Source organism: Saccharomyces mikatae (assembly GCF_947241705.1).
Source record: "Saccharomyces mikatae IFO 1815 strain IFO1815 genome assembly, chromosome: 11".
Lineage (NCBI taxonomy): Eukaryota > Fungi > Ascomycota > Saccharomycetes > Saccharomycetales > Saccharomycetaceae > Saccharomyces > Saccharomyces mikatae.
The window spans coordinates 476,694-504,507 of NC_079266.1; the positions used below are offsets into that span (position 1 = coordinate 476,694).

The 27,814-nt window shown below is 37.7% G+C and overlaps 12 protein-coding genes and 1 non-coding gene across 13 annotated transcripts; 7 read left to right on the top strand and 6 right to left on the bottom strand.

Moving 5' to 3' along the window:
* Window positions 1–9: 9 nt before the first annotated feature.
* SMKI11G2260 (uncharacterized protein) lies at window positions 10–2,184 on the bottom strand (the record flags this gene model as incomplete). The annotated part of the gene is made up of 1 exon (XM_056223927.1): window positions 10–2,184. One exon carries the CDS (start codon window positions 2,182–2,184, stop codon window positions 10–12), a length of 2,175 nt encoding a protein of 724 aa, XP_056077896.1.
* Window positions 2,185–2,543: 359 nt separating this feature from the next.
* IRS4 (Irs4p) lies at window positions 2,544–4,388 on the bottom strand (the record flags this gene model as incomplete). Its single annotated transcript, XM_056223928.1, has 1 exon — window positions 2,544–4,388. One exon carries the CDS (start codon window positions 4,386–4,388, stop codon window positions 2,544–2,546), a length of 1,845 nt encoding a protein of 614 aa, XP_056077897.1.
* A 273-nt stretch (window positions 4,389–4,661) lies between these two features.
* On the top strand, window positions 4,662–5,156 carry VPS51 (Vps51p; the record flags this gene model as incomplete). The annotated part of the gene is made up of 1 exon (XM_056223929.1): window positions 4,662–5,156. The coding sequence occupies one exon, from the start codon at window positions 4,662–4,664 to the stop codon at window positions 5,154–5,156; it is 495 nt and encodes a 164-aa protein (XP_056077898.1).
* Window positions 5,157–5,584: 428 nt separating this feature from the next.
* ALY1 (Aly1p) lies at window positions 5,585–8,326 on the top strand (the record flags this gene model as incomplete). Its single annotated transcript, XM_056223930.1, has 1 exon — window positions 5,585–8,326. The coding sequence occupies one exon, from the start codon at window positions 5,585–5,587 to the stop codon at window positions 8,324–8,326; it is 2,742 nt and encodes a 913-aa protein (XP_056077899.1).
* A 193-nt stretch (window positions 8,327–8,519) lies between these two features.
* Window positions 8,520–9,494, bottom strand: NTR2 (Ntr2p; the record flags this gene model as incomplete). The annotated part of the gene is made up of 1 exon (XM_056223932.1): window positions 8,520–9,494. The coding sequence occupies one exon, from the start codon at window positions 9,492–9,494 to the stop codon at window positions 8,520–8,522; it is 975 nt and encodes a 324-aa protein (XP_056077900.1).
* A 290-nt stretch (window positions 9,495–9,784) lies between these two features.
* On the top strand, window positions 9,785–11,368 carry RQT4 (Rqt4p; the record flags this gene model as incomplete). The annotated part of the gene is made up of 1 exon (XM_056223933.1): window positions 9,785–11,368. One exon carries the CDS (start codon window positions 9,785–9,787, stop codon window positions 11,366–11,368), a length of 1,584 nt encoding a protein of 527 aa, XP_056077901.1.
* A 129-nt stretch (window positions 11,369–11,497) lies between these two features.
* DBP7 (putative ATP-dependent RNA helicase) lies at window positions 11,498–13,726 on the bottom strand (the record flags this gene model as incomplete). The annotated part of the gene is made up of 1 exon (XM_056223934.1): window positions 11,498–13,726. The coding sequence occupies one exon, from the start codon at window positions 13,724–13,726 to the stop codon at window positions 11,498–11,500; it is 2,229 nt and encodes a 742-aa protein (XP_056077902.1).
* A 389-nt stretch (window positions 13,727–14,115) lies between these two features.
* Window positions 14,116–14,991, top strand: RPC37 (DNA-directed RNA polymerase III subunit C37; the record flags this gene model as incomplete). The annotated part of the gene is made up of 1 exon (XM_056223935.1): window positions 14,116–14,991. One exon carries the CDS (start codon window positions 14,116–14,118, stop codon window positions 14,989–14,991), a length of 876 nt encoding a protein of 291 aa, XP_056077903.1.
* A 127-nt stretch (window positions 14,992–15,118) lies between these two features.
* GCN3 (translation initiation factor eIF2B subunit alpha) lies at window positions 15,119–16,036 on the bottom strand (the record flags this gene model as incomplete). The annotated part of the gene is made up of 1 exon (XM_056223936.1): window positions 15,119–16,036. The coding sequence occupies one exon, from the start codon at window positions 16,034–16,036 to the stop codon at window positions 15,119–15,121; it is 918 nt and encodes a 305-aa protein (XP_056077904.1).
* A 2,616-nt stretch (window positions 16,037–18,652) lies between these two features.
* Smki_11.trna13R lies at window positions 18,653–18,725 on the top strand. Its single transcript has one exon. It is a non-coding gene; the product is annotated as a tRNA-Arg (tRNA).
* Window positions 18,726–18,962: 237 nt separating this feature from the next.
* BCH2 (Bch2p) lies at window positions 18,963–21,260 on the top strand (the record flags this gene model as incomplete). The annotated part of the gene is made up of 1 exon (XM_056223937.1): window positions 18,963–21,260. The coding sequence occupies one exon, from the start codon at window positions 18,963–18,965 to the stop codon at window positions 21,258–21,260; it is 2,298 nt and encodes a 765-aa protein (XP_056077905.1).
* A 582-nt stretch (window positions 21,261–21,842) lies between these two features.
* On the top strand, window positions 21,843–24,959 carry SAP190 (Sap190p; the record flags this gene model as incomplete). Its single annotated transcript, XM_056223938.1, has 1 exon — window positions 21,843–24,959. The coding sequence occupies one exon, from the start codon at window positions 21,843–21,845 to the stop codon at window positions 24,957–24,959; it is 3,117 nt and encodes a 1,038-aa protein (XP_056077906.1).
* Window positions 24,960–25,177: 218 nt separating this feature from the next.
* SET3 (histone-binding protein SET3) lies at window positions 25,178–27,391 on the bottom strand (the record flags this gene model as incomplete). The annotated part of the gene is made up of 1 exon (XM_056223939.1): window positions 25,178–27,391. The coding sequence occupies one exon, from the start codon at window positions 27,389–27,391 to the stop codon at window positions 25,178–25,180; it is 2,214 nt and encodes a 737-aa protein (XP_056077907.1).
* Window positions 27,392–27,814: the final 423 nt, after the last annotated feature.

The following is a 27,814-nucleotide window of genomic DNA, read 5'->3' on the forward strand; positions in this document are numbered from 1 at the left end:
AACACCTCATTATAACGAGTGATCAACCCGGTCAATTGCTGCTTTGATTTTCATGCCTACACGAGTACTCAACTCATAGTCATCTGCATAGCCTTGAGCTCTCAACAACCATTCTTTACTCTCTGAAAGACCATCCATACCTCTTATTTTCCACGCGAATAGAGCACGTTCATAAAGTGCAGTTGGATAAGCCCACGGATCTTCAGTCTTCTTTATATACTTCACCTTGCCATTCTGCGTAGAGAAGAACTTAGGTAATACCTTTTCATCCAATAAATCACATCCTTCTTGGATATAACCCAATCTTCTTAATGTCAAAGAAACTAAAAGATCCTTGATTAACTCTTGATCGGAATCTAGTGCTTCAATAGCAGGGTTTCTATACTCCGTTAGCATTTTCTTCGCTAACTCCAAATGCTCTTCAGACATTCTATTGTAACCATTATAGAAATATGCGATTTCGTGAACTGGCGAAGTAGCGATAGCATCCAGTGGATTTTCCACTCCAAGTTCCTCCTTCTTCGCTTTGAATTGCTCAACTTTTCTCAGTATAAACCTATCTAATGGCAAATTCTTTGATTTGAAAGTCTTCTTACCTATCAAATCCACTGATGTGAAAATAAGTTCTTCGGCCTTCCTTTGATATTCATCCTTCTTGTCTGACTTTAATGCCCCCATTTCGCACATTCTCCAATTTTCTAGATAGCAACAGCCGGCAAAATATGTATAAAATGCATGTGACCAATCGCTGATTTCTAATAGTGATAAAATATCTTCTGCGGCTCTGTCGTATTGGTGCAAATGGATCAATGTGATGGCACGATCGAAAATCATCAAGGACTTGACTTGCCTCATCCGTATTTGGGAGACGTCAATTGAATCCATCAACGCAACCGCTTCCTCTAACCGTCCCTTACCAGAAAGCATCCTTGCCTCGTTCAAAAGCCATAATGCACTATTGGGGAATAGCGCTCTTGATTGCAGCAATGCATCTTCCAGTATCTTTCCAGGATGCAACAGCGTAGGACCGTCCATATCTTCATCATCTGAATCATCACTGTTGCCAGAATCCTTAACTGCTGCAGGAATATCAAAATCATCGTCAGTGAACTGAAAAGGCCCATCGTAGTAAAACATCAAAGCTAACAAACCAATACAGCCATGGACGTTTCTTTGCTTGGTGGATCTCCAAACGAGTCTCAGGCCTTCTTCTCTGGATCCTCTGAAGCCCACTACAGAAAGAACTGCACCAATAGCGGGTGGCAACAATGATATAACGACTTGTAGAATACCAAAACATAAATTGACACCAGAATGGACGAATTCATCAATTGTGGCTTGACTTAAATCTATTTCACTCGAAAGAACTTGATGATCAGTTATTTCCTTCTTTGGCAAATCTTCCATTGCTTGCAATCCCAGCTCACTTCTCAATCTATTAATTGCCGGAGAGTTACCGATGTGGGCACCAGACAATCTTTCGGTCCTCATACTATGTATTTGTTCAGCAAACTGTAAAAGATCTTTATCCTTTTGTTCTTCAGGGGTCAGTTTGTAAGGTATATCAACAGAATTGAACGCATCACCGCCACTTATAAATGTAGCTGGCGTGGATTCTTTATCATCACCAGAAGACAGTTTTTGTTTCTTTTCCTTATTGGCAGCTTTGATAGTTTCCAAAATTTCTTGTAACATGTAGTACGATTTTCTGAGCTTTAAGATCGCCTTGGCTGCTTCCATCATACTTTCACTGAAGATCATCAAAAGTGCATGCAAAAGGCATGATTCCGTATAAGTCACTGCATAAACCGTCCCAGGAGGATATAGAGAACTACTCTTCAATCCAACCTTCTGCGCCTTCTCTCTACTTTTCAAGGACAAAGTTTCTGCCTTGGCCAAAGTAGCAGAAGCCTTTTTCATTTCTTCAGCTTCGAAACCTAAAGTTGCCTCCAAAAACTCAATGACACCACGAGCCAACGCATTAATGGTTTGATCTGAAGCTTCTTTAGCATCACTCTCATCTAATAAAGCCAATCCCTCATCAGCGTTATCGTCCAAGACGTAATCCATTGCACGTAATGCTTGCTCAAAATCATGAGCTTGTTTCAAAATAGCTTTGGTTTTTTCTTCCTGTGAAAGCTCAGGAACCTCCTCCTTTGCACCGAAACCGAACACTTTAAACATTTTCGTTATCTTATAATCCACTACCCACAGTAAGCCTGCCAATTACCTGAAAAATGCCATCTTAACCAAGATGTAATGGCCACTTCCTCTATCAACTATGCCACTTTTTTAGTTAATCAAATTTACCCCCCTTTCCTTGAGAAAAAGGAAAGAAAGCAAAAAGCCCCGGAATAACAATAGAATAGTGAAGACTGACTTACCTCTTTTGACAAAAACTATTTCTATCACAAAGAAGTCTCTTTATGTGATAGTTGATATGTCCTTGTTAGTAGCGAATAGGATAATCATGAACAATATATATATTTATATATATGTTTCCGTCTATCTGTATAATCTGCGAGTCACGCTCAAATTACATGTCACGATGGGCTATTGTGGTCTATGAGAACTACTCGGTTTTCCTTCTTGATATTCTTGATTTCTTCTTTCATTTGTTTTTTCTTTTGTTTAGCCATCGCCTTGAGCGTACTCACTGGCACTACGGTAGTCGAAGCATATCTATCCACGCTATCCCATACGCATTGTTCGACAACGTTGGGCAGTTTCCTGCCATAGAGGCACTGATCGACCAGCCACATACCCACAATGAAAGATTTTCTATCTAACGTACCATCTTTCCTTGTGTCTACCTTAGTGTAAATTTCTGCCAACAGACTATCCGGTAAGTTGGACCGCTTCCATATATCGCAGACTATGATATTCAAGATCAATCCATCCTCTGGTAAAGTGTTGATTACTACAGATTCATTGTTCAATGTAGGCCACCAACTTAACAGGTCCAGATGGCGGTGTCTGTTGCTCACCCACATGCTTTCGTAACGCTTTCTTTCATTGTCCGTGACGAATGTTATATCTGTATGGGATTTCCAAGGCTTATCCTCATTAAATTTTCGATTCCTTGTACGGTGAATAGGCCTATGATGTGTTGTTTTATTGGCAGAGTTCTTAATCTTTCTTTTAAATCTATCTCTTTTACGCGGCTTGGTTAGAGTACCTTGATCCTGATCAGACCCAGAATCAGAGTCAGTATCGCTATATATATCATAAGTGTCGTTTGCAGAATTGTATTTATACCTTACATTTCTTGCGTGTTGCGAGTACGTATGATTGTTTTCAGGGGTTGCGCTTACAGAGGTTTTACGCAGTGTTGTCTTGAATTTCATACTTGACTGTTGCTCATGTTGCCCTAACTCTTCATTAGTCGCATCCCCTTCATATTGTGAAGGTGTGTGGTTAGGCTTAGCGCCAAAAACTTTCTGTTTGAACTTATTGACCAGCTTCTTCTTTCTCATATCGGATGAGTAATTCGGAACCAAGTTGGGCAACCCGCTTCCCTGGTTATTCGTCGTCGTCGTAGTACTTGAGCTTGCAATGGATGGTTCTGATTCATATAACGAAAGTTGGTTAATTGTCTGAGATAGACTCATTTGAGACCTATTTGAAATAACGTCTGAAGTGTCTAGATTTAGACTATGCCTCGAATCGATACTGACTGACGACATATTTTCAGTTTCATGGAGGAGACCATTATCGACGGTTGATGTCTGCAAGGGAGGAGAAGGCCGACGTTTGAGTAGAGCTTTCTTGCCATCTTTATTAGTCGCAGGTTCCGTAGAGCTCGAGGACAGCCTTTCACTAGAACTAAACGGACTAAACAAGTTTTCCTGAGATCTGTTATCAGCAGTTCTTTGGGCAAGCGTCAATGATTCATTAGAAGTGTTTCCCGATGATGAATGGGATTGAATCCTGAGCAAACCACTCAGATTTGGAGTTTCCAATACTCTTGATGTATCCAATGTTGAAGAATGAGGCTGATTATTGTCTGAGTTAAGTTTGGATTGTGAATGTGCTAAAGCCGCGGCCATTTGTGCAGTACCAACATTATCTCTATCTGCGGGTTTTGAAGTTTGTTTTCTTGACAACTCGATACCATTGGGCGCTGTCGTTTTGATCTTGGGAATCTGTTTTGTTCGTATCCGTGCCTTCTTTTGTTCTTGCTTCTGTCTAGGCCTTTGTAGCGAAGGCTCTGGTGACCTTATTTGAGCATTGGTATGCACTGTAAATGGAGGAGACGGTCTACTGCCCTCGCTGGAATGGTTTTGAAAGATAGCTTGCGCAGCGTGCAAGGAATCGGAAACGCCTTGTTCATTCAATGCCACCGTGGTTCCGCCATGATAACGCTGTTTACCAAACGAAAGTCTCATAGTTTCTGCCAATTCCTTTCCTATATCCAAAAACTATTTATATTCGAGTTGTAAAATTATGTGCCACTTGAATAATGAGTGTATTGTTGTGGCTGGAGTCCATTATAGGATGGTCCTTTTTGTGATGATTTAGGTTCGATATGCTTTATACGAGGAATCATCGAATTTTCGCTGCGTGGAAACAAGAGACAGTAAGCAGTACGTACAGATGAGGCACTGCACAGAAGAGGCGTATTGCATTGAGACGGGATCAAGAGTGTATATCGAGCACAAATGGCAGAACAGATCAGTCACAAGAAGTCTCTCAGAGTCAGCAGCCTGAACAAAGATAGAAGACTGCTCTTAAGAGAATTCTATAACTTAAAGAATGAACCAAACAAGGGTGAAGAAGATGCACAAATAGAAGGAACAGCCAATAAGTCTCACTCTGACGAGGGACAAGTTGCGGCTGGAAACTTAAATGCTGAAGGAAACAGGGAAAAACAGGCGAAGAAGGACGAATTGAAAGTAGCTGAAGAGGACCCCAAGGAGGAGTCAGAAGATACCAATGAAGAGATAGGAAACCTGCCTTTTAAAAGGCTAGTACAGATTCATAACAAGCTATTGGGAAAGGAAACTGAGACAAACAATTCTATAAAAAATACTATTTACGAAAATTATTACGACCTAATAAAAGTCAACGATCTTCTCAAAGAGATTACAAACGCTAATGAAGACAAAGTTGGTAAGCTGAAGCAAACCGTGGAATCTTTAATCAAGGAACTGTGATTCATAGTGATGTATCGTGGTTTTAATCGAGCATTCCCTTTGTGTGCGTGTATTTAGTAGCATAAACCAAGTTTCCTTCTTTCTTGATCAGCAAGCACTCTCAAACGGCTCATGTTGGGCCGTAGTTGCCGTACTATTATACATATACTCTTGTTGGATGCTCTCCCAACGGGTATATACACATATACGCATATACATACAGATATACATACAGGTATATAGTAGCGCCGCCCTTTTACCTCTTTGAGCGAAGTACCAAATATTGACTCTTTTGTCTTATTTCGTTATCCCCATCTTATCAAAAATGAAGCAACTCGTTAAAAATAAGAAGAGACAAAACCAACAGGGAAGAAAGCAACAGAAAGTTCCGTTTCTCTGCACGAGTAGCCTCGACTTCTATTCCATATTCCTTCCTCCTCTATGACTACATGCTGCAATTTAATACAGAAAATGATACTGTAGCTCCAGTGTTTCCAATGGAGCAAGATATAAACGCTGCACCAGATGCCGTTCCATTGGTGCAGACAACGACACTGCAAGTCTTTGTCAAGCTCGCCGAACCCATAGTGTTTTTGAAAGGATTTGAAACTAACGGATTGTCTGAAATAGCACCCAGTATCTTAAGAGGGTCTCTTATTGTCAGAGTATTGAAGCCTAATAAGTTAAAAAGTATATCAATAACGTTCAAAGGAGTATCCAGAACAGAATGGCCAGAGGGTATACCACCAAAGAGAGAAGAGTTTTCAGATGTTGAAACGGTTGTTAATCATACCTGGCCATTTTATCAAGCGGATGATTATATGAACTCTTTCACTTTGGAGGATCACAGTTCAAATAAATCGTCTAATCGCCCATCCCTAAGCGATGAAAATTATCTACTTGAAAAAAGTGGTGCCTCAGTATATATTTCACCAAACACTGGCCCCCCCAAAGATAATAGCAATCTGAGTCTGAATGCATATGGACACAACTCACTCTCATCGGATAACTTGAGTAATAAGTCAGCATCGCATGATGATTGTAATGATGACAGTAAACTGTCGGTTATTCAAAAGACACCAGAACCATCATCCAGTCGAAGAGGATCAGTGCCCGCAAATTTCCATGGTAACGCCTTGTCCCCTCATACCTTCATATCTGATTTATTTACAAGGACATTCAGTAATAATGGTGCTTCTCCAAGCCTGGATCAAGAAGACAATTATCTTACCTTGTCCAAAGATGCCAAAGAGGTTTTTATCTTCCGGCCGGGCGATTATATTTACACCTTTGAACAACCAATATCACAATCTTATCCTGAAAGTATAAGAGCGAACTTCGGATCGGTGGAGTATAAATTGTCAATCGATATAGATCGGTTTGGCACATTTAAATCAGCCATACATGCTCAATTACCCATTAAGGTCGTAAGACTTCCCTCTGAGGGTTCCGTAGAAGAGACTGAAGCTATTGCGATTTCTAAGGATTGGAAGGACCTTCTTCATTACGACGTGGTAATATTTTCAAAGGAGATTGTTTTGAATGCGTTTTTGCCCATCGATTTCCATTTCGCTCCCTTAGATAAAGTTACTCTACATCGGATTAGAGTTTATCTAACCGAGTCTATAGAGTACACTTGTAGTAGTAACGGGAATCATGATAAGGCTCGTAGATTAGAGCCAACTAAAAAGTTTCTCTTAGCCGAACATAATGGTCCGAAACTGCCTCATATACCTGCCGGTTCCAATCCTTTGAAAGCTAAAAATAGAGGAAACATTTTGCTGGATGAAAAATCGGGCGATCTAGTCAATAAAGATCTCCAGTTCGAAGTGTTTATCCCAAGTAAATTCACAAATAGTATACGATTACACCCTGATACCAACTATGATAAAATTAAAGCCCATCATTGGATAAAAATCTGTCTTCGTCTTTCCAAGAAGTACGGAGATAATAGAAAACACTTCGAAATAACTATTGATTCTCCAATTCACATTTTAAATCAACTATGCTCACATGCGAATACATTACTACCAAGCTATGAAAGTCATTTCCAGTATCGAAATACTAGTGACAACTTCACACCAACAGTAGATCAACAAAGTTATGCAGGTCATCATGACTCGAATTTTTTTTTTCCAAAAGAAGTTCTCTCATCCCCAGTTCTCTCTCCAAATGTCCAGAAGACCAACATTAGAATACCTTCTGACCTTCCGGTTGTACGTAATAGAACTGAAAGTGTGGAGAAAATCAACCCGGATAACGATTCCAAGAAAGACGCTGAAAGCAGTAATGTCTTCGCATCCAAACAGCTAGTCGCGAATATTTACAAACCTAACCAAATCCCAAGAGAATTAACTTCCCCTCAGGCTTTACCATTGTCGCCCATTACATCACCAATACTCAATTATCAACCATTATCAAATTCACCCCCTCCAGATTTTGATTTTGATCAAGCCAAGCGTAGCGCGGCCGATGCAAACGTTATTCCTACAGAACCCCCATCATATCTCGATGTATTACAGGCTGACGGTATTGATTTACCATGCTATGACACAAACTCATCTCGAATTCCAGAACTCAAGTTGAATAAATCCAGGGAAACACTGGCGAGTATTGAGGAGGATTCCTTCAATGGTTGGTCACAAATTAATGACTTGTCCGACGAAGACGATAATGATGGCGATATTGCATCTGGTTTCAACTTCAAATTGTTAAACAGTGCTTCCAGTGAGAATGTGAATTCCCACACTCCTATTTTGCAGTCTTTAAATATGAGCCTTGACGGGAGAAAGAAAAATCGTACCAGTCTGCATGCCGCATCAGTATTGCCTAGCACAATAAGACAAAATAATCAACATTTTAACGATATAAGTCAAATGCTAGGTAATGGTAACGAAGATGCCCTTACAAAGGACCAATCATCAAACTACAATAAGAAACTACCAATTCTCAAAATCAATGATAACATCATACAACCAAATGTTAACAACAGACTTGCTGATAATGAAGACACAATGGAGTCTTCGGTGGATATCACCGCATTTTATGATCCTAGAATGTCATCAGATTCTAAATTTGATTGGGAAGTAGCCAAAAACCACGTAGATCCAACAGGCTATTCTGTAAATGTTGCTAGTGAAAATTGTGTGATGGACGATTTTAAGAAGGCATTTCGTGAAAAGAAAAAGTAATTGTTTATTTTTCTTTTTTCCAATAAAACATCTGCCTTTATTCTCTGCCTTCCGTTTAAAGTTTGCGGCATGTCGGTCGTTTTCTAATATACCTATACAAATATAAATCATTTATTTATATATCCGTATCATTTTAATAAGAAACATTTTTTTTTAAATAGTTCAGTCATGAAAAATATCAACAAAAGAACTTTCAATTGTCCATAAGCTTGTTTATTATGTTCGCCTTTGAATTTTCCAGATCAATTTTTGCCTTTTCTAAAGCTTGCAATCTCATTTCAACCTTTTTCCTTTGTAAACGAATTTTCGAAACCATCTCACTTATTCCTTCAGTGTTATTTCCGGTTTCCTTATTGTCAGGAAAAAGTATTGGTAAAGGTGTGATGATTTTTTCATCAGATTTATGTATATTACCCTTGCTCAAAAGCTGCGTTTCCCATTCTTCATTGGCTCTATGCGGCGCATCACTTAAGGCTTCCTCAATGATTTTTCTTTTGAAATCTTTTTGAATAGCAATTTGATTATCAGTGAGGGCCAGTTTTTCATCATGAAAGCCTTGCATGTCATCATCACTAAAGTTCTCAATCTCTTTCTCATTTATGCGTTTGAGACCACCATTCGATTTGATTGTCTCCATAAGTTCACGTTTATCCTCGCTGTCTAGCAGCTTTACGTAATCTTTTTCGCTTACAACATCACTTTTAGTAATGTTCCTTCTAGATATTGCTTTTTGTGTCTTTAGTTTTACAATTTCTTCACGAGTTGGTATACTAATAGTATGCTCGCCTTCTAAACCATCGATTACCTCTGATGAATTTTTTAATAGCTGCTGACCTCCTTCCATCAAGTCTTCCATATTAAGAACCAACAAATCGTCTTTGTTCTTCTTCAATGTATTAATATTATTTTTTGGTTGGTATAGACCTTTATAATGTGAATCATCCTCCTTTGCTGCTTGTTCAGCATCAAAAGTAATATCGCGTTTGGGCACTTTCTTAAACTTTATTGGTTGCAAATCAAACATGTCATTATCATCATCATCATCATCCGAATCGTTCAACGTTCCGGGCTTTAGTTGCTGCATTGACCGATGAACAGAAGCATCAACTTCAAGCTCATTAGGGGGACCTCCTGGTAACCTGATTTTATTTCTTTTCTTGATCGCCATAATAAGTTTAAATTCTATACCATAGTTATGCTGCGACCAAACATAACTTAATTTAACCAGCCTTACTGCTCGTCTAAGCACAGATCTTTTGAAAGTTGCATTCACTTATGAGATTTGCTCTAATATTTCCAATGACGTTCGCTTTCCGGGTATCGTGCCGATATTAAACTACTTACAGCAAGAAAGAAGAGGAAAGAGTTGAACAGCAGGTTGTTGGCATCGGACTGGTCATAGTTCGTGAAAAGGGAAGGTGTATAATTATAAGACTGAGTTGGCCATAATTCTTGATAATGACAAGGCAGCAGGCTATTGACTATGCAGTTAAAAAAGTTCCGCAAATATTGCCACTAGAAGAATCCGATGTAAAAGCGTTGTGCGAACAGGTGCTGAGCACATCTTCTAGTAACCCAGAACAGATTGCTTCAAAATTTTTGGAATTTCTGGGACACGAAGATCTATCTTTTGAATTTGTAATGATGTTCAATGAACTGTTAGATCAATCTGATAAGAAAGAGGAAAGGAAAACAAAACCGGTACATATGGAACAAACTGTCCCAATTGCATCCAAAAATGCACCAAAACATCTCACTAATAAGCATATCAATGACAGTAGAGATAAGCAACCAAAAAACATAAAGGAGGAGAGAAAAAGTTCAGCAATGAAATCCGCTGTACATTCATCTGATCAAAGCAAACAATCACAGTCCAGGAAGGAGAAAAAAGTGCCCAAATCTAGGGAAAAATTACAGTCCTTGCAAGAAATCGATGATGCCATTAAAATGCTAGAGCTCCGAGATAGCGATTCTTCTAAAACTTGTAACTGTCAAGGCACAAGACATCCGGTTTTTGACGTAGCACCAAACTGTCTTTACTGTGGCAAAGTAGTTTGTGTTATAGAGGGATTGAATAGAGGTAAATGTGGCCACTGTCATAAACCGTTGATTTCTGATGATGAAAGGATGCAGATGGTAAAAATTTTAAATCATGAGAAAAACGAGTTGAACGACCCATCATCATCATCATCTAATGTTTCAAATAGTACTAACGTCCCAAAGAAGAAGACAAAAAACTACAAGATAACTTCAGGTATGGGTAAAAATCTATTTGCTGAACAAGACAAACTATTCGATTTCATAGAAAGAAAAAGAGAAAGAGAGAGAAAGCGTAATGAAGTGTTGAAATTACAGGAGAAACAAGAGGTTGATAAAAAATACGAGGATAAATTAGAGGAACAGGGTGATACGGTGACAGAAAACCCAGAGTTGTTAGCCGCACAAGAACGGCTAGATAGACTACTACATTTCCAAGACACTTCTGCGGAAAGAACAAAAATCATTGATAATGCTAGTGACTTTGACATGAACCAGGAGGCTGGGTTATGGGGCAGTACAAGAGAAAGGGCTCTTGCGTTAAAGAAACAGCAACGTAACTTGAGAAAATGGGAAAAAGTGGAAAGAGAACGTAATGGCAGGCGCGAAAAATATGTTGTAAGCATGAATATAGGTTCCAACGGTAAAGTTACAATGACAGAGGTGCCCAAGGAAACAGACAACGTAATTGCTGATTCAGATGATGATATAAACGATATAAGTGACGAAGAAGACATCAGTGATCTCAAGCATATACATGCCTTAAAAACCGAAATAAATAGGACGAAAACCATGGAGCATTCAAATTTACAGTCCAAAACATGGGATTATGAACGTGATAAGAAACAATTCGATAGACCTACGTATGTGAAAAGGAGTACGGATGCTGTACAACCAACTAGTAAAAGAGAAGGAAAGAACAAAGGTTATGACTTGAAGTCAAGAGTTCAAGTCGATCAAAACGCTGACGCTTCAGTCGAACAAAATATTCTTGCTGTCCTTTAGTTAACAGTAAAAGTTTATATAATTCATGATAAAGCGGGCATTCATTTCATTTTCTTTTTATTTCAAAACTTTCTTTTACTATATTAATATACAAACTTCCTATAGGTACAGAATGCTAGTCCTGTCTATTTAGTAGTTGAATTCACTTGCTATTTGCTTCTCCGCCATACGAGCCATGCGAAACATTTTATTTTTAGAGTTTTCCTTGGTTGGCTTCTTTTCGCTGTTGCCATCCTTACTACTTTGCAATCCCATAGCCTTAGGCCTTTCACGCAACCCAAAACTTTTGGCTAAATGACCTAAATGTAAGAATTTCACGTTGAAGAACTTCTTTTCTTGCGATATATGTGTTGCATAAGCCCTCACATGACTAATGAAACCTTTAACAGCTAAGTTTTTGAATGCTGAATCACCTACTACTCTTCTTTCTATATTCAAGTGCCATGTTGTGGCGTTAGTATCCCACTCATATTCTTTCTCATCCCCATCTTTATTCTTGGAAGATTTGTCATCTTTTCTAATGAATTTGTCATTTCTATTGACATTTACATCTTTAAAAGCGGGCATTAGTATTTCTTTGTCAAACTTAATTAATTCCCATCCCATTGGATGATAAGGCTGGATGTAGTCCATATATTTTTCTTCTTCACCAGGAAGTAAAAATAACAAACTTTCACCTTTCTCACCAGCACGTGCGGTACGGCCCACTCTATGCAAATGGTCTTCAACAGCAAATGGTGGGTCCAGCTCAATAACAGACCCAACTTGGGGAAGGTCTAGACCTCTACTTGCCACATCTGTACAGAACATGATTAAATGTTTTCCCATAGTGGTTTCATTATCACGAGCAAAATGCTGCAATGTGGAGGTTCTTGTTTGTTGAGACAAAGAACCGTGCAATTTATAAATCACCACATTAGGGTCCTTAGAATCTGAAAAACAGGGAAACATGGTATTCCCCTTTGTCAGTAGTCTGACAGAATCACCTGTTAAATTTCTATGGTGTCCATCACTACCGGAAAATGCATCATAATGAAATTCGACACTGTCTGAACATGACACGAATACAATTGTACGCAGCGTTTTAGATTGTGGGTCGGTAGAAATGAAATCTTTGCTAATATTGTTCAGAGTAGCAGCTAAAGTAACAAGACGTAATTTTGGTGGAACAATAGTAATTCTCTGCAACAGCTGATCGGGTGCTACTGTTACAGCGTCAGCGTCTTTGTTGGTACCATTGCTAATCAATTTGTAATCTTTCAAGGCCACGTTTCTTAGCCTGTTAACACCGTCAGTTAGCGTGGCACTACATAGCATATGTACTAACTTGTTGGGTAGCTTGGGGAATCTGTCTGAGCTAATAGGAATATCATGAACAATCTTTATAATTTCGCTAATTGTCTCATCAAACCCCAATTCCATTAACTTATCTCCTTCATCCAATACGATGTACCTCAAAGATTGACTCAATTGCTCCCTAATGACTTTTGTATTCTGCAGATGATCCAAAATACGACCTGGTGTACCAATAATGAAATTACAACCCTTACGCAACCTAGCTTTTTCCGATTTCTTACGTTCTCCACCAATCAATAAACATGGGACTAAAAAGTGACAGCACGAGACAAGAGTAGAGCAAACATGGTATATTTGTGACGCCAGTTCACGTGTGGGCGCAACAACCAAGGCAAACGCACCAGAAGTACGATCAACACGGGTTTCCATATTTAAAATAGTGGATATTATGGGTAAGAGGTATGATAAAGTCTTCCCTGAACCTGTTTGAGCATGGATGAAGAAATCATTTCTCCCCGCATTATGAATTATCTGAGGAATGGCTTGCTTTTGAATGCTAGTAGGCTTTTGAATACGCATTTTTTGCTCCAGGTGAGAAACGAGAACATCAGAAACACCTAGAGACGCAAACATGTCACCTTTCAATGGTGCGTTAGACGGATTAATGACAACATTTTCATCATGAATATTAGTGTTAACAGCAGTTGTGATCTCTCTGTTGGATGTGAACAAAGAGGAGACAAACTGAGAGTCTGCTGGTAAATTCCTTCCCTGAGCACTGTGCGCACTTCTACTTTTAAGCTTTTCCTGATCTTCTGATCTAGTAACGTTGTCTTTATGGATTTTTCTATTAGAATTCCCACCTCTTCCAGGAACTGACCCTTGTTCACCCGTACTGTTTGATCTTCTTTTTTTCGAGGCTGTCTTGCCCTCTAGCTTCATCTTCATTCTTCTTCTATCTTTCCATCGACCACCTGTCACCCTCGCAGCTTGCTTATAAGAGCTTCCTGTAGCATCATCATTAGTAGTAAAGTTCAATAGCATAGAATCATCGTCACTCATTCTGGTTGAAATTGTTGAGATAAATGTATTCAATCGACTGAATCATCCTAGAAAGAAAGGATTTAAACAGTCATACTTTCTTAAATTACAAATGCTCCCCATACATGTACCTACCTTTTACTTTTTCAAGCTCATCGCAAATTTTTCGAGAACAAAAGGAACCTAATGTGATAGGGGTTTTCATTATTTTTTCTAGGGTAAAATATTGTTAATGGGTAGGTTATCTTGAAAATGTTGTGTTTATTTAGGGCTTTTGGGAATATTCTGACGACAATATTGAAGAAAAAATGAAAAATAGAAAGAACTGTACATTGTGAATAGAGTGAGAGATGAGCTGGGATGATCTGGCTGAAGCAGTATAGGTAAAGTGCAATAGGCTGGTATTATATATGAGTGTCGATAATAAGTTGTTTGTAACAGAAGAGGAGGAGGAAGATAGGACGCAGGATCGTGCTGATGTTGAGGACGAATCTAACGATGTTGACATGACAGCGGAAGAGAACGGAACAAGCAGTGCTGTTGCTAATGGACCTGAAAAAGAGCAACAAGAACAAGAACAAGTAAAATCTGAAGAAGTTTGCGGTGAAGATGAAGAGAAAGAGGAAGAGGAAGAGGAAGACCCGATAGTTGAGGAGTTCCCATTGAATATCTCTGGTAACGACGAGTCACTACACGTGTTTCAATACGCAAATAGACCAAGGTTGATCGGGCGCAAGCCTGCTGAGCATCCGTTCATCTCTGCGGCGAGATATAAATCCAAGTCGCATTTATGGGAGATAGATATCCCATTGGATGAGGAGGCCTTCTATAATAAGGATAAGGCTGAAAGCGATTGGAGCGGTGTCAATGTCCAGACATTAAAGGGCGTGGGTGTGGAGAACAACGGCCAGTACGCTGCTTTTGTCAAAGATATGCAGGTCTATTTGGTGCCTGTTGAGAGGATAGCGCAACTGAAGCCATTTTTCAAGTACATTGATGACGTAAATTTAACAAGAAAACAGGAAGACGCCAAGAGGAACCCCAATCCTACGTCACAACGTGCTCAAGTGGTCACTATGTCTGTGAAGAGCGTGAACGACCCTTCACAGAATAGACTCACTGGTTCCCTGCTGGCACACAAAGTGGCTGATGAAGAGGCTAATCTTGAATTGACCTGGGCAGAAGGTACGTTTGAGCAATTTAAAGAAACTGTCGTGAAGGAAGCCGAAGGTAAAACCTTGATTGCCTTAGAAAAACAAGAGGATTATATAGATAACTTAGTTTGAACTACACAATGCATTATCAAAGGAAGTACAATATGTGACATGAGTTTATATAAAGGATGCTCTTGTGCTTATTCCTTCGTTCCTGTTATCTTATTGCATACATAAACCCTTATATTCCTATCTCTTTTTAGTCATACCACATTTTGATTAACTCTTCTGAAACTGCACTTGGAGTTAGAACACCCAAGTCTGTGATCAATGCAGTAATATATTCTTGTGCGGTGTAGTCGATAGTGGGCCCACGCAATGCATCTTCCAAGTCGTCTGTACGACGTGTGAAATCTAGAGGAGGGCCAGCCATAGGCAAGTCATCGGAAGACAATGGAAACATACGAACGAATTTGTGACTTTCAGTGACCACATAGAATGGTTTTCTTGCATTATGTGCTAAAACACCCACTGAATAAGTGCCTACAAGATTTATAATACCACCTGATTCTGCTACACCTTCTGCGCCTACAAACACTTTGTCGACTTTGTCAATTACCGCCCCAACTGCACTATCGACAATAAGTGTCACAGGTATGCCCTTTTGTTCAAGTAAGGTATATAGCTGGTTCCCCTGCTTGCTTGGTCTTGATTCTGTCACCACACACCTAAATCTAATAAACTTGTTTGCTGCATGGTTCAATAGCGAGAATACTGCTCTTGAATAGCCATGTACCAAGATAATATCATCATCGGCTATGAAATCTACTCCTATTTCAGCAATTTTGTTACGAGATTTTTTGGCTCTTGAAACGAAAAGTTGGCCGTTCTCAATCAAATGTTGCTTACAGTTCTCCCAATCACCGTATAAATGAAGATTTCTTAAGACGAATCTCATAAAAATATCACAACCGGCTCTCAGAGATACTGAGTTTGGAATGGATTCAATAAGTTCCTCCGTGGAGCTCTTTATCGTATTAATCATTTCTGCCGCAGTTTCTGGTGTTTTTATTCTTAACAATGTTACTAATGCTTCAATTGCAGCGATCGGCATTGTCATCTCAGTATCTTCTTCTAGAAACCGTAGATAAGTTTCTGTGATATTGAACTCCGACATCCTTACTTGTGACCTGTGTAATTCTTCGATCTTCAAAACGATATCTATCAACTACAGAGAAGAATGTTATGGTGATTGGTATTTTTTTCACTATTCAAGCAGTATGATTGATATATTATACTATATATCACACCAAGTTTTTCATTTTTTTTCAATTTTTCTTCGGATGGAAATTATCTCTATTGTAAAAGAAAAAGCACACTGAAATAATGTACCAATTGTTTCATTTAAGGTAGGTTAAACCTGTGACATTTCTTAATATGCTAGCTACTATAATGAAAGCGGTAGATGTTGTATCTCGATTGTAGAAGAATTAGGGGTCACGAGAGTTATCTAGAAAATCTACTTTGTTTATTAATCTGTGCATCTGCACTTATAGTAATGACGCACTAAATGACTATGCATGCCTTAAAAATAATTTTAAATAATTCTGAAAATCAACCGCTTGTTCCTATTATGTATCTTATCTATACTCTCTACAGCGGTGCTATATAATAATTGTTGCTTGACTTTGCTAGCTCTGCAGATATTCTGCCTGTTTTTCCAGCATAGCTTGGTATAATTATTTCATAAAACGCCATACTTCAAACCGTTACCAATGGGACCAGAGTACAATGAGATATCGTCACTATCAGAAGTATCACAGCTATTACCAGAAACTAGACAGAACATGTCTGGTGGAGTTTTAGACCAGCAACGACATAAACGGGCGTCATAGCCTTCAAGATCAAGATCCCTGAAAGCATCAGCTGGGCATATTTCGACAGGACTAGTATTATTAGTATAGTTATATTTGGCGACTTCATCACCCAGGCAACGTATCAGGTCTGCATAAGGACTATCTGATAGAGGTGAACTACCTGGCACCTGTGCAGTCACGTAGGTTGTGAAAAATTGAAAGAAAAATAAGCTTAGGACTAGCACATACTTGCTCATTTTAATAATTGTGCCAAATTGAAACTGGTGGTTCATTGTGAGTTCGGCAAATTATTGATAGTATTTCGAGCTTAAGCTTTATATATGTCTATTTCTTATATAATGCAAAGGGAGATTCTCTCAGCAACTGCGTTTTGATTAGATGAGTCAGAAAAGAGGGGATAAAGCTGTTACTGAATAAACTATTTGGTAAGAAAAAATTCCGAGAACAAGGGTAAATATGTAAAGTGGTCAAGGGGGCCAGGGAGTCATAATTGAAGGTGATAAATTGGTACTCTTTGAAATGATTGCTGAGGTTCCATTTCTGATAAAGGCAATCTTATTAGGTATATAGAATATTCTAGAAGTTCTCCTCCGGGATATAGGAATTGACAAAAGGAAATAGATAATTATACATAAAAATATACTTGTTTTCTTGTTTTCTACGTTGTCATTCATTATTCTATTTGTTGGAATAAGTGATTACTACTACTATACACCTATTCGTATAAATTGGATTAAGTTATTGCAACTATACGTCTTCGTAAAAATTGGAGCAGAAAAATTCTAGTAATAGAATATACTGCAGTAATGAGATAAAGATCTATTAATTGATCAGAACTTAGTATATAAGAAGATGAGTTATCACCAAATTCTTATCATCAACACTCTGATTTGAGAGATTGGCGAATTTTGAGATGATTGTTGGGATTCCATTGTTGATAAAGGCAATAATATTAGGTATGTAGATATACTAGAAGTTCTCCTCGAGGATATAGGAATCCAATAAATGGAACTCGTAATTCTACATAATTCTGTATATGCTTTTATTGTCATTTTATATATTGTCAGTCATTATCCTATTACATTATCAATCCTTGCATTTCAGCTTCCACTTATTTAGATGACTATATCTCATCATTTGCGTCATCTTCTAACACCGTATATGATAATATATTAGTAACGTAAATACTAGTTAGTAGATGATAGTTGATTTATATTACAACATATATACCTCTCTTATATTGATTATGTTGGAATAAGTGATTACCACTATACATTTATTCATATAAATTGTTGTAGTTGATGACGAACATTCTTTAACATGATACTAATGATGTTGAGTAAATTAATACTAACATTCTTATGGTGATACCAATTTACTTGGAGTAGGGAAATTCTAATTATAGAATTTCCTGCACTAATAAGATAAAGATCTATTAATTGTCCAGAACTTAGTATATAAGAAGATGAGTTAACACTAAATTCTTATCATCAACACTCTGATTTATGTCTGAACCTTTTGGTTTAATACAACCAATCAGCGTGTGTTTTATATACCTCTCTTATATAGATTAAGAAGGAACGACTATTCTTAATTATTACAACTTACTAAACTACTAATTATCAACAGATTAAGAAGGAACGACTATTCTTAATTATTACAACTTACTAAACAACTAATTATCAACAGATTAAGAAGGAACGACTATTCTTAATTATTACAACTTACTAAACAACTAATTATCAACAGATTAAGAAGGAACGACTATTCTTAATTATTACAACTTACTAAACAACTAATTATCAACAGTTCGTTTCGTTATAAGATTGTTTCATATGTGTTTTATGAACGTTTAGAATGATGTATTGTCATGCGGAAGTATCCATCTTAAGATACAACAATTTCAAGAATTCTTGTTCCTCGTGGCCCAATGGTCACGGCGTCTGGCTACGAACCAGAAGATTCCAGGTTCAAGTCCTGGCGGGGAAGAAATTTTTTTGCTGTATAAATTAGTACTTTAGTGATGTGCATAATAAGGAATCATTACGGTGCTGGTGCCGTGTAATATTCTGTTATTTGGGCAAGCCGTCATCAACTTTCCGAAGCATTGTTCACATCGATTGGGAAAAACAGCAAGAAAGAAACATTACGTACAGAGAATAAGGGCACACTTATCCAGTGGAGCAAGTAACAAATTACAATCAACGGATCAATTGACTCAGGAATATGAGTTTTTTATGGGGATCTACGAAGTATAAAAAAAGTAAGAACAAAAAGCCTACCGGATCTCTTCCATCAGGTGCTATTCCAGTGCAACGTGTTAAGCCAGCACGTAAAGGTGTTCCTATAGACTATCCAAGAACTTTGGAGAAAGTACTTGGCGAAAGTTTGGTGTTCAGAACATCTTTTCTGAATGAATTGTTGAGCACTGGCAAATCTGGTATTGGACCTCCAGACTTAATTCATTGTACAGAGCTAGATAAATTTCATGATGAGAAAATTGGGGAGTTCTTTTACATTACCGGAATTGACGCTTCGAGCACTTCTATGCCAATTGCATTTTTAAAACTGATAAAATGGAATGATAGCACGAAACCAAAATCAATCTCCTTCAAGAATGATAACATTACCACTTACTGTACATTCAATATCTTTCAGAAATTGGACATTAGGTTGAGATACGAGTCTGAAGACGTTTATCAAGTAAATGTCATCAACTGTTTGAATGGGAATAATGAAACATCGTTGAGTGATCTCATTTGGGAAGAAACCTTCGTAAGCTGTTGCATAAGAAGCATGATTATCAATTTGGATTCAGAAAGAAAAATACCTGGACTGGTGGAACTTCCGTTTGTTTTTGAGAACAGAAGCCCCAGTGATTACAAAAGGGTAATCGATTCACTGTGTAAGTTTTTACCAAGATTTTTGGAATGTGGTTGGGATTCCACGAAGAGTGTCTATGCGACAATACTGAACAACTACTTAACTCAATCATTACTGGTATTTCTATCTATAACTCCAAAGTTTATGACTGACTATGCAATTCAAGTTTTGGACAATTTAATAAAGAGTGATCCATCAAATTTCAAATATTACTTTATCGTTACTATCTACATCATGGAGCAAAGTAATGATCGCGATTTAGAAATGGTTAGAAGAATCCATGAGATATTAGACGTACTGCTACCTGAACTGTATGAATTGCCATCGGATGAGCCTTACAGTACCGATTTAATAAATTGTATCACTGATGTGCTATGCATTCAAGCAAGGTTTCTTTTAAATAGCAACGATTATGAGTTATCTTTATCTATCTCCACGTTAGCCACTAAATTATCTTCAGATAGTTTTGAATCCTGGTTGCTGTTGTCCAAAAGTTATGTTTTTCTACAGCAGTACGATAAGGCATTGCTCACAATCAACTCAATGCCCTGTTTGGCTGAATACGATATCGTTAAACAGGCCCAGATTAACGTATTTAAACTGCACATGAACTATTACAAGGCTCCTTTATGCCATAGCAGAGAAGTTTGTACTATGACCTCACATGAGCTGAATCATTTGATGAATACTATGCACTACGAAAATGAGCTGGAGTTGAGATCAATAATATTCGGACGCACTGTGATGCCTAATGAATCTAAGTACGGGTGTATAGAAGAGATATGGAGTAGGTCCTGTCTTGAACTAGGGCCCATTTATGGACCACAAAGCGATAATCTCATAAACTTTGTTTCTCATCAAGAAGTAAGCACTATACGAGACTTGATGTTACTGAAACGAAGCAAAGAGACCAGAGAAACAAGTTGGTTTCGTGAGCAAGTACGTTTTTTGTTGATGGAACTAATTGTGAGAATTGGTTGGAATGTCTTACTTCAGCTAAGGTCTGACGTTTTTGTTATGGAGAGCAAATTCAAAATGATAGACTCTTCGGACAAGCTCTCTATAGAACTTCGTCAGAAGAGGCTGTGTCAAAGATGGTTTGATGCCATGTTTTTGGACATTTATGAAGATTTGAGCATCAGCACTTCATCTCAAGAGAATAAGGCAACCGCAAAATACAGCGGGTTAGAATGGGAACTACTTGGCTTGACTTTGCTTCGGTCCAGTGCTCTATCTGATGCAATAGCATGTCTACGAACCAGTATTTTGGCGAGGTTTGACCCTATCAGCTGCCACCATCTCTTAAATCTTTATCTTTCCCTGGATATTAATCATGAGTTTATGAGGAGGTTTGACGTCGATATTGTTTTGGATTTGCTGGTGAAGTTGATTTCCTTCCGTATACGATTCTACGACAGATTCCAAATATTTTCCCTACAAGTTCTAAAGAAACTAAAGGATCAGTTGAGCACCGAAATTATTAAAAACAAAATAATCAATTCTTCTTATGGGCAAGCTGGAATCGCATTAGTAATAGATTATATGCTTGGGTGCCTTTCGGAAAATGAGAACGAAACATACTTGGCTTACGAACGCCCTCTTCCAGAGCCTCCTTCCACTGTTGGAGCACCAGAAGACTAAACGGATCAAATAAGGTTATACATGAATATCCATATGTGTGTAGTATATATAATGAACAATTTGACGGCTTATATAACTGAGACATTGACGCGGGTAATAATCAAACAGTAATTTTTCAACGATTTGACAGAGTAAAAAATGACCAGCAAAAATAACATCAGTACGTCAAGGGTATATTAGACCCTTTCCAGGACTTTTCTCGTCCAATCGAAGACATATCAAAGATAAGAAAGGTGTCGAATATTTACTATCGTAACTTCACCTTTTATTCTGTTTTTTTTGACGCGCAATTGTTTGTTCGTAATAGATTTTTATCAATTCAAGAATTTTTCATTCTTGCAAAGACCGGTTCACGAATAAAGAGTTGCATTTGCCTCACAATTCGTACGGTTGATTGTCATTTTTTTTTTTTGTATTTGTATTATACTATACGAAACTCACCTCATTGAAGTATTTTCACTTTTAGCATTTTCTTTGATCATCTTTTGTTTTGCTTGTTCATTTCTTTTAGCTTTTGGTTGGTAAGTTCTGGTGTTTTCTTCTTTTATTTCTTTACTTTTATTACGGGAAGATTATAATAGCATGTCTGGTTCTTTTTGGAAGTTCGGTCAGGATTACTCGATAGAGTCACCAGTTACTAAGATTCTAAATAGTGCCTTTATTAAAATCGATAATGATCAAGATGGAGGCGTACCTACTGGTACGGGTGAAGAGGGTGTTAGTGACAATAAACATGAATCTTCACATGGTGGTGTGATCTGTGAAGATAGTATCACTAACGAAAACGAAGAAAAGGAAGAAGAGAGTTCTTTACCTACGACTGAGTCGGAATATGAAAATTACAGACCAAATTTGGAGGTCTTAGATGATTTACTGGATGATGATGAGTTGTACACGGAACTGATGTGTTCTAATTTCAAACTACTAATATTTTTGAAGTATCCTGAAGTTCTATCAAAATTGATAGAATATGTTACTAACGAGAAGGTTCTCGACGACGGACTAGATAGTGCTGGGAAACCTGAAATTATTGAAGGTGTCAACGATCAACTTATTTTGAGGAAGCGAGATGAATGGAATGAAAAAGATGATGTCGGAGAAAAAGAACCAGAGGAAGTCGTAAATGATGGTAATCATGACTCTGAGGATGAAAGGAGTGTTGATTCTGAAGAGACAAGTATTACTTTGCCTCCGGAATCTGAGGAACAGGTAGAGACCAGAAGAGCTAGAATAGCAGCAGAGATCTTATCTGCTGATGTATGGCCTATATCTGCAGCAATAATGCGAAATAAACACCTTCTTAGTAGATTGTGGTCAATACTAGATTATCCATCTCCCCTACCGATCCCAGCTTCTACTTACTTCATGAAAATAAATGAGAGACTTCTCGATATGGATATAACGGGAATGTTGGAGTTTATATTAAGCCGAGACAGTTTGGTCGCAAGATTCTTGACACACGTCGACAATCCATCATTGATGGACTTTCTTCTGAAAGTTGTCTCGACGGATAAACCAGACTCTCCTACAGGAGTCATAAAAATACTAAAATCACAGGAATTAATACCTAAACTTTTAGATCACCTTAACCCAGAACATGGTATTTCTACACAATCTGCAGCAGGTGATTTTATCAAAGCATTTGTCACATTGAGCACCAACTCGAGTAATGAGCTTGCTTCAGGAATAGGTCCTAATGAATTGACAAGACAATTGGTATCGGAAGAAATGGTAGAAAAGTTGATCAAGATAATGTTGAAAGGTGGTACATGTCTAAGTAATGGTGTCGGGATCATAATAGAGTTAATCAGAAAAAACAACTCAGATTACGATTTCATTCAATTGGTATATACTACCCTAGAAAGTCACCCTCCCAGTGATCGAGATCCAATTCACTTGATACATTTGATCAAATTGTTTGCGAAGTATATGCCGGACTTTGCTAAGATGTTGAAGGAGACCAAGTTGCCATCAATGAAAATGCCATTTGGAGATATAGAACCACTGGGTTTTGAGAGGTTTAAAATCTGTGAGCTTATTGCTGAGCTCTTGCACTGTTCTAATATGACACTGTTAAATGAGCCTAATGGCGAGTCGACTGCAGAAGAACGCGATACGGAAAGAGCCAGATATTTGGAAACTTTGGTTGAAAAGGAAAAAAATACAGCAATAGCTACTACTGACGCAACATATTTCGATAATAATCACGGACAAGAGAAGGAGGTCACGGAAAAACTGAGTACTCTTCAAATCAATAATCGAGATGATGATGAATTGAATGATACTGAAGTAGTAGACGAGAAATCAGAAGAGAATTCAGAAGCAAAGATAGGGGAAGGGCTAGAAAATGATACTTCCGGGGTTGAATTGTACGATGAAACCTTATCTGACACTGAATCGGTGAGAGAATGTTTGAGAGAAAAACCGCTCGTAGGAGACAGATTGAAAATTGCTCTAGAAGATACGAAAATATTGATTAATATTCTCGATATGTTCACAGAGTTTCCTTGGAATAACTTTTTGCATAATGTCATTTTTGACATTGCTCAACAAATATTCAACGGTCCTCTCAAAACTGGTTATAATAGGTTTCTTTTGAAAGATTATTTGGTTGATGCATACCTAACTAGAAAGATAGTAGATGCTGACAAGGCATGTCAAGACCATGAAGAGAAGACAGGATTACGCTATGGATATATGGGTCATCTGACATTGATCGCCGAAGAGATATCGAAGTTTAAAGAATATATTGATGAAATGAAGCTAACATTTTGTAATACGGCCGTTTCGGAACGACTTGAGGAGCCCTTTTGGAAAGAATATACTGAAACTATCTTAGCTGATACAAGAGAAAAATATAATACCGTTTTGGGAGATTTTGGCAATGAACAAGAAAGCGATGACGATGATGTCATTAGAAACTCTGATTCTGAAGACATAATTGGTGATGCAGAGGATAGCGAGAGCTATGGAAATAGGGGAAATAATGAACTTCTTAATGATGGACATGATATTGGGAACATGGACTTATATTACAATTTCAACAACGATGAGAATAATGAAAATGAAGAAGATTACGCAGAGTATAGTGATGTGGACAATAAAAACTACTATAACGATGTCGGTACTAATGACGAAGATTATAATAGCTATGATAATAAATCCGAAAATGTCGAGTCAGACTATACGAATAGAATACTCTCACATAGTGATGATTCTGAGGGTAGAAACAGCAAGAGTATATATAGTGAGAATAACGATGAAAACAGGAGTGATAAATGGACATCAGGTACCTCCTTGTTTCCCCCAGACCATTTCCCTAGTAGACCGCAACCTTCAGATCCTAAACTGCAAAACCAGAATATTTTCCAGCATCAATTTGACTTTGATGGCGTTAATGATGATGACGATTATATGGATCCTAATGATGATGGTCAATCATATGCCAGGCCCGGTAACCCGTTATATACTACTCCAAAAACGCCACCAAGACCAAAGACTATACTTTTCAATTCCTTATCTGCGTTGGGTGATAACGAAGAAAATGAAGAAAGGACACCAAACACTAGTGCTGATGATCGAATAGATAACGAGATATCAAGCGATGAAGAAGACTCCGAAGAGGAAGATGAAGATAATGATATGGCCAATGATGAGGGATATTCGCTATATAGGTCAAGGAGTAAAGAAACATTCTGAACCGAAACATTTTCTGTGATGACATACTTGCCCTTCAATCATCAAATTTTTTATCGCCTTCCTTTTCGCATATAGGTCATTTTATAATTCATTAAATATACTTTTAATTAATACTTGTAATTTAATATTAATGTAAATATAACCTTAACAAAGAATAACAAATATTCACTCCTAAGTATAACACAGTATATATAGGAGTTTGGAGAAAATGTCCATTTTTATTTCAGTAGCTTTTTCTTGTAATCTGCAAAGCTTAGTTTTTTTTTCGAATGTAGTTGTGAGGACGAAAAATCGGATAAATGCATTATACTCTCTGGAGACAATTCCTGTTTTGAATTTGTTAAGGCTTCTGTCGTAATTTCTCCAGTTTTATTTTGATTTTGTTCTTTTTCTTCTAATAATTCTTTATTAGAATTTGGAAGAGAAAGTGTTCTAGCTATGTGCTCATTCTTTGATTGCACGTTATTGAAATCTGTTACAGTTTGCCATGAGGTCTTACTCACTGGCAAAGGAACTGGAATTGGTAACTCTTTAATATTAGTGATGTGAGATTCATCATAGTCTGAGCTTTTCTTTATTATGAGAGGCTTTTCCCTAGCCTCAATATTTTTGGGAACAGGTACATTCGAGGAATACTGCGTGAATAAATTGAACTTGAAAGGTTTTACAATACCTTGATCTTCATACGCACCAGTAATAGAATCTTTTCGAGAGCTTTTAGTACCGTCAGTCCGATCTAAGAATTTTCGTTGATGAAAAGTATTCAAAATTATTGGAGCTTTTTCAATTGCAGTTACAGCTTTTTCTTCTAACCTATGTAAAATCGGTGGTTCGCGTCTCTTTTTATGCTCATATTGGTTGAGAATTTCGTTCAACTTATATCTATTGCTCATTTTCGCTCTAGATTTCACAGATTTATAAAGACTCTGTGAGTACCTCTTCACTTTCAGTAAATAGCAATCTTTGGAGTTATTTCCACAACCACATTCACCGTTGCTCAAAATTGTTTCTATAGAATTTATCAAGCCATATTTTTCAAGGTCAGTTAAAGAGTCTATTGTTGTGTCACCGATTAACTTTAATATAGGATGTCGTGAATCCCACTGCCACTTGATATACAACTCTTCGTTCTCTGAAATGCCTCTTAGAGCTCTTAGAACAAACTTTATTTTATTATTTTTATCATTTGTATTTTCTGCATCTTGTAGTTTTATGGTTACTAGTTCAACGTTTGGCTGGCAACTTCTTCTTAAATACCTAGTTGAGTTCCCTGATAGGCGCGCATCTATATATATCGGCCAATGAGAATGGAAGATAACTCTTCTCTTAGCTGTACCCCATACTCTATATTGATTTCGTGGGTCTGTGAGATAATTACTACGGAAATCTAGGTCTCCCAAAATCTCCTGAATGAAATCACCTTTCACACAGTCCCTCTTAAGATAAACTCCTAATTTTGTAAAGCCTGGATAAGTCCTCGAATATGCGATATCAGCGTACGGTTTGACTTCAATAGACATAGCTTTGAATGTCTTATGGGGGTATTGTATTATGCAGTCATCGTCCTTGTGTTTATCTAAGAATAATTCCATCAGTTCGTCTTTAAACACGTATTTTTTCAAAGGTAAATAAATCGCACCATATGCATCTTTAGCACTCAGAAAATGCTCTTTTTTCTTTTGCGTAGTAACCAACGTCTCAAAAGAACTGGCTGATGCGCTTTCGTTTTTTGACTCTGCTCTATTATTAGATGGGGTTTTTTTCCTTCTTTTGTCCTTGTGGTTACTATTTTCTCGATCTGCTGACAAGCTCTCACCGCCATCGCTATTGGATATACTAGGGGCCCTATCTCGACTATTATTCTTATTACTGGAACCGTTACTAGACATAGAAGGGTATACTGTTTTTACACCTAAGCGTTCCCGCTGTATTTGCCTAGCCAAATCAATATCTACTGTTCTTGGATCGCAGGAGTTACAGAGGTAATCATCAGGTGCCATTTCAATGTCCTTGATACCATAACAAATAGCATGCTGCCATCGATTGCAGTGGTCACATTGGATAGTGAATCCATCATCATCATTCAAATCACATATACATGTAATAATACCCGCATCGGGATCGACTATGTACGAGTCAGGTACTGGCCATGGAGGTTGCTTCTCGGTGTGCTCTTCCTTGGTAGTTGTTGTTACTGTTGCTGCCGTCATCGATTGCTCAGTTGATTTTTTGGGAGGCAAGGGAACCGATGCAGCTGCTGTCATTGCTATTGCTCCCATTTTCTCACTCTCATGGCATTCATCGTGCTCAATAGTGTCAGCTTTAGAATCTTTCTTTGAGGCTTCTTCAGGTCTGTTTTTCCCCTTAGAAAACAGTAATAATGTGGATGCATCATCTAGGAGCGACTGATCTTTAGAATGGGGTACTGACATGACCCAGTGCTCGTATTTTATGGATCTCAATTTACATTTGCTACAGACTCATATCAAACAGTGTTTATTAAAAAGTGCCTTTATTACCACTTTATTATGTACATATATTGTATATTCCGTTGATAGTGATATATATCACATCCTGGTGAAGCTAGATCAATAGGTCATTTAAACAGGCTCCAGGACATCAAAGTGGTACTTTCTTAACTTTACCATTTCATATGGGCTGCATAAAACGTTATAGGTGTCTTTAGGCAAGAAGAATCGACGATCCAAGCCCAATAAAATAATATCAAAGAAGTATCACTACCAACGATTATGTAATTGTCAATGGATTTTATAAGTACATCAAACTTCACAAGGTTCATATTTGTTGAAGCTATAACAAAAGCCAAAAAGAAACAAGTTTTTGCACTGTAATTT